Genomic DNA, 5,280 nt, shown 5'->3' with positions numbered 1-5,280 from the left:
CCCCTTCAAGGTCTTTATGAAAATTTAGTTTGATACATAAAACAAAGAAAAACAGAAGGAAACAAAACAGTCTGCCCAGAAGAACAGCTTTGTGTTTGATTTTTCCTGAAAAGCCGGGGGCTGGAATGAAAACCCTGAAGTGTATATAGTGGGTGCTTGTTGTTCCTCCTCTACATGGCAACTGTTGTCTTGTGTGGTCAGGTGAGATAGTGAAGCAGAGGCGGCATTGCCATTGAAGATGAAGGGATAGGAGCTACCGCTATCGGAGCCAGTACATCAGTTCTCACCTCCTCGGCTACTGCATCGTTGTTGCCCACATCACTGTCAAGCTTTGGCAGGTTTTTGTCTTCCTTTCATCTATTGGCGTCTCAGGTTATTGTTGGCTTAATTTCGTTAAGTTCCACCCTTCCCCTTCGGCGATAATTGTACGGTATGTGTCCCAACATGTGTTTTCTGACTTTTGACCTATATATTGACAATTGAAAATATTCTACGCGTGCATGCATGCCGACCCTTAGTAGCTACATACTCATCTCCTTTGGGGGTGGGCCAGCGGAGGTCGCGTCTCTCTGGCATGGCGCCGCTGGATGAATCCACACCAACGTCCTAAGCTATCCCCGACGCTGGTGCTAGCGATGCTCAGCACAAATGCATGTGCGTCGACCTGTTGGCGTGATGTTGGCAATGAGGAGTTGGCCGCGCCAGGCAGCCACCCGTACGTGGCAATCAACGTGTACATGGCCAGACGTCAGAAAGCCGACGGTACTAGAATTTTAGTGGTTCAACCTGCTTTGGCAGCCAAGATGCTGCTTGTTTATTCAGTTGTATTCATAAGTTTTTCTCTAAAGCAAGATGAATTGTCTTAGTTCCTCAAAGAAAACATGAATTGTCTCATACATGCAGCGGTACACGATTGATGGTTGAAGATTGCCGAATATACAACAACCCAAAAAAATGTACCCATACATTCATTAAGTCTGCAAATATTTTAAAGGTTAGCCATCATAGTTCGTAGAGTTACATAAAACGTGAAGCAGACAATATCCTGAAGAGACTGCGAAACTCAACATAGATGCATCGTTTGATCCTTGACTCGTATCAGGGTGTTGTTGGAGCGGTGATAAAGGATAGCAATGTGAAATTCATTGAGACTACAAACGAAAAGGTTGATTCCTGTTATAATGCTTTTACAGTAGAGGCGCTATCCTTGAGGTTTGGTCTAAATCTTGCATATATGAGCGGATGCAATAAACTTGAGATCAATGCGGATAATACAGAAGTGATCACTACCATGAAAGAGGGGAGCTGGTCGTTTATTATTGCAAGTGCTATTTTTGATGACTTATATTTTGTGTCCTTAGAATTTAACTCATATAATTTATGAACACAGTTAAAGGGAAACCAACCATGTTTGTGCATGAATTGGCAAGATTGGCTATATTTTCCCCTCCTAAACTTTTGTTAGTCTACCCCCGAGGACATTGTCCGATGCTCGTAAACAATGCGACGATTCTTATGAATAAATACAGGAGGATTGAAGTTTAAAAAAAGACATCGTGTCTCCAACACCCATAATATATGTAATGTTAGTGTAACCAACACAACTTTTAATAAAAGCTTTTGACCATTGGGCGGCTATACTAGGCGAACGATCTTCGTCTGATGGAACTTCTGTAAGTAACTTGTAATACTGCGATCTTCAATATCAAGTTACATGTGCAGGAGAAATATAAGGAATAAATTCAATCATGCCTTCATCTTGTCCATTTGCAAGAACTCAATATGGAGTATGGCCCAAGTCCATATTTTCTAATCTGAGCAACCGGTCCATTGAAGAGACCATTTGAACAATGATAAAATGCAACACAAAGTCATCATCATGTCTCTCCCTTCCATATAAAGCCGGTACTGAGATTTTCACTGAGACTAGTGATTGGTCACCATATCTTTAAGCATATGTTGCTTCATATGCACCTCAACAATTGTAAAAAGTGTGTCTATGTACAATCTAGAACATTTCATATAATAAGGTCACACAATTCACATCGCTAGCCACCAAAGAGATGCAATTAATTATTACTCCTTAATTGGTAGTACTTCAATTAAACCAAGTTTCACAATCATTAATTGTGTTAGGATCATATGACTGCACTTCATAAATAGGTAGTTAATGCACATGACTCAAATTATATTTTGGGATGAAAATCCAAATATGGCATGAATGTAATAATTACCAGCAATGTCCTTGTGACAAGAACTTTCTTTTGAGCATCTAGTGTGGCTGTGAGTAGTTCCTGCACCACCCTCGTCCCCGCCGGCTGCAGACCTCGCAATAGGTCGCGCCTCGCCCCCCTTTAGATCGCAGTTGGCCGCCTCTGCCTCGCCGGCGGTCATCGCTCCTCAGTTCAAAAACAACGCAAAAGACAGCCGATGCATCTCATGTTTCAGCACCTAGCCTCGTTGTCTTTGTAGCGCGCCTGTCGCAGCACCACCGTGCTGTCGGCCGCAGCTCACGCCGTCATCTCCTCATACCATTGGTGTTCCCCTGGTTGAAGCTTTTTCCATATGTGGAAGCTTTTTCGTCATTGCCGCTTGAAGCTTTTCCTCCCGCTGGTTGAAGCTTTTCCATCGCTGCTTGAAGCTTTTTTTACCATTGAAGCTTTTTTCTCGTGGTGGAAAGATTTTTCCTCATGCCACTTGAAGCTTTTCCTCTAGTTGGATGAAGCTTTTACACAGCCGGTTGAAGCTTTTTCCAAAACGGTTGAAGCATTTTCTCTCCGGTGGAAGCTTTTTTCCCATGCCGCCTTGAAACTTTTTCCACAGCCGACACTTACTAGTTCCAGCAAAATTAAATGTTGCCTGTAGCTCACGTATGCACCGGTTGTAGCATTTTTTCTCTAGTTCCAGCATTCCCCACACCGGATGGAGCATTTGCGACCACCATGTCCCAGCCATAGCGCAACCAGTGGAGCATTTGCTGGTTGTTGGGGAAATGGTTGTTGCGGTTGCAGGGGAAATGGTTGTTGGGGTTGCTGGGGAAATGGTTGTTGTGACTGGGAAAATAGTTGTTGGGGTTGCTGGGATATTATTTGTTCTGGTTGCTGGGGGAATGGTTGTTGCGGTTGCAGGAGGAATGGTTGCTGTGGTTGCTGTGAAATTATTTGTTCTGGTTGTTGGGGGAATGGCTGTGGTCTCTGGGGTTGTTGTGGGAATGATTGTTGTGGTTGTTGGAGCTGGGGAAATTGTTGTTGTGGTTGCAAGGCAAATTGTTGTTGGGGTTGGGGAAAAGCTTGTTGTGGTTGTTTGGGTTGCTGGGGGAATGGTTGTTGTGGTTGTAGGGGAGTTGCTTGTTGGGGTTGGGGAAATGGTTGTTGTGGTGGGGGAAATGGTTGTTGTGATTGATGGGGAAAATATTGTTGGGGTGTGGGAAATGGTTGTTGTGGTGGATATGGTTGCTGTGGATATGGTTGCTGCGGATATAATTGTTGTGGTGATTGCAACTCTTGCTCGCTAGGGTTTAGCTGCCTAGCAGCAGTGACGATGCTCATCGCCATGGCAAGGAGGACGAAGATGAGGAAGGTCTTCATGTTGGGTTTATGGTTACTAATACTTGCTTGGAATAGATGTTTTTGATCTTGGTGCGTGAAGTTTGGATGATGAAAGGTGGCTATGATGATGAAGGTGTATTTATAGCTGTCATGGTATGATTTCATTCATCTTTCCACTTGCTTTCTGAAAAGTGCTCATAAGGTTATCCAACTAAGCGTTTGGTATGTTGTGGTTGGTGGGGCAACTTTACTTGTGTGATTTTAGATTATTCATGATAGTTGCTTTTTGTTACACATATCATTTAGTTGTAAGGCATACTTGATAACGACCTATGACTCATTTTTTTCACTTTACACTACACACATGGATCTAGATTTTCCCTCCTTTTGGAATTAAGTTTGTGATGCTCCACATGATATTAGGCATATCCAGATATGCATAGATTGAGTGGGGCTAAGTTTGTAAGCTTGTGTGTGTCAATATATGATAGATCACACTATAAATGAGAAGATTGTTCTAGACATTATTTTCACTAAACAAACTTTGTATTTTTTTGCCTAGTATGATTCTAAGATGGATAACCAGATTTGACTCATCAAATAACTAGATAAATCGAGTGGCAAGTTAAGGGTTGTGACATGGACTTTTCTCTAAGATACATCATCTTATCTTGCATGCTCTGCATATTTAAAAAGCAGGTACAAATTCATATGCATCTGAAACAAAACTATGAAAAAATAACATGAGAATATATAAAGAGTATAGGACTATATTATGTTACTAGTAACAAAATATTCTTCTATTAATGTAGCACCCTATAGGGCCTAATGTCCGGTCCCCGAACCAGTACGAAAAAAGTAAAAGAAGCGAACTGTCCCTCACAGCGCATACAAAATTTTTAGGAATCCCACCAAGCCTCTTAGTATCCATACGCATGCAAATTTGGATCCTTGAGGGCACCCTTTGACCCTCTTTAGTTAACCTAAATCCTGATGTCTCCCAGGCCTATTAACTAGTACTCCGTTCCTAAATATTTGTCTTTTTAGAGATTTCAACAAGTGACTACATACGAAGCAAAATGAGTGAATCTACATGCTAAAGTATGTATATATACATCAGTATATGGTAGTCCATTTGAAATCTCTAAAAATACAAATATTTAGGAATGGAGTGAGTAGTATGCTGGTGTTGAGGAACGTAGTAATTTCAAAAAAATTCCTACGCACATGCAAGATTATGGTGATGCATAGAAATGAGAGGGGAGAGTATCGTCCACGTACCCTCGTAGACCGTAAGCGGAAACATTATGAGAACACGGTTGATGTAGTCGTACGTCTTCACAATCCGACTGATGCAAGTACCGAACGTACGACACCTCCGAGTTCAGCACACGTTCAGCTCGATGACGTCCCATGAACTCCGATCCAGCAGAGCTTCGCGGGAGACTTCCGTCAGCACGATGGCGTGATGACGGTGATGATGTTGCTACCAACGCAGGGCTTCGCCTAAGCACCACTACGATATGATCGAGGTGGATTATGGTGGAGGGGGGCACCGCACACGGCTTGGAACAATCAACTTGTGTGTCTTTGGGTGCCCCCCCTGGCCCCGTATATAAAGGAGCAAGGGGGGAGGCCGGTTGGCCTTGGTGCGCCCCAAGGAGAGGAGGAATCCTCCTCCTAGTAGGAGTAGGATTGATCCTTTCCTAGTCCTACTAGGAAGGGGGAAAGG

The 5,280-nt window shown here is 43.0% G+C and overlaps 1 protein-coding gene across 1 annotated transcript; it reads right to left on the bottom strand.

Annotated features, from left to right (window-relative positions):
- Window positions 1–2,164: 2,164 nt before the first annotated feature.
- LOC119348356 (gamma-gliadin-like) lies at window positions 2,165–3,666 on the bottom strand. Its single transcript, XM_037616527.1, has one exon. It carries the CDS (start codon window positions 3,585–3,587, stop codon window positions 2,898–2,900), a length of 690 nt encoding a protein of 229 aa, XP_037472424.1. The 5' UTR covers window positions 3,588–3,666; the 3' UTR covers window positions 2,165–2,897.
- Between the last annotated feature and the right edge of the window lie 1,614 nt (window positions 3,667–5,280).

The sequence above is a fragment of the Triticum dicoccoides genome, unplaced genomic scaffold (assembly GCF_002162155.2).
Source record: "Triticum dicoccoides isolate Atlit2015 ecotype Zavitan unplaced genomic scaffold, WEW_v2.0 scaffold89842, whole genome shotgun sequence".
NCBI lineage: Eukaryota > Viridiplantae > Streptophyta > Magnoliopsida > Poales > Poaceae > Triticum > Triticum dicoccoides.
The sequence above is the reverse complement of the archived record's forward strand: the minus strand, read 5'-3'. Positions and strand labels throughout refer to the sequence as shown.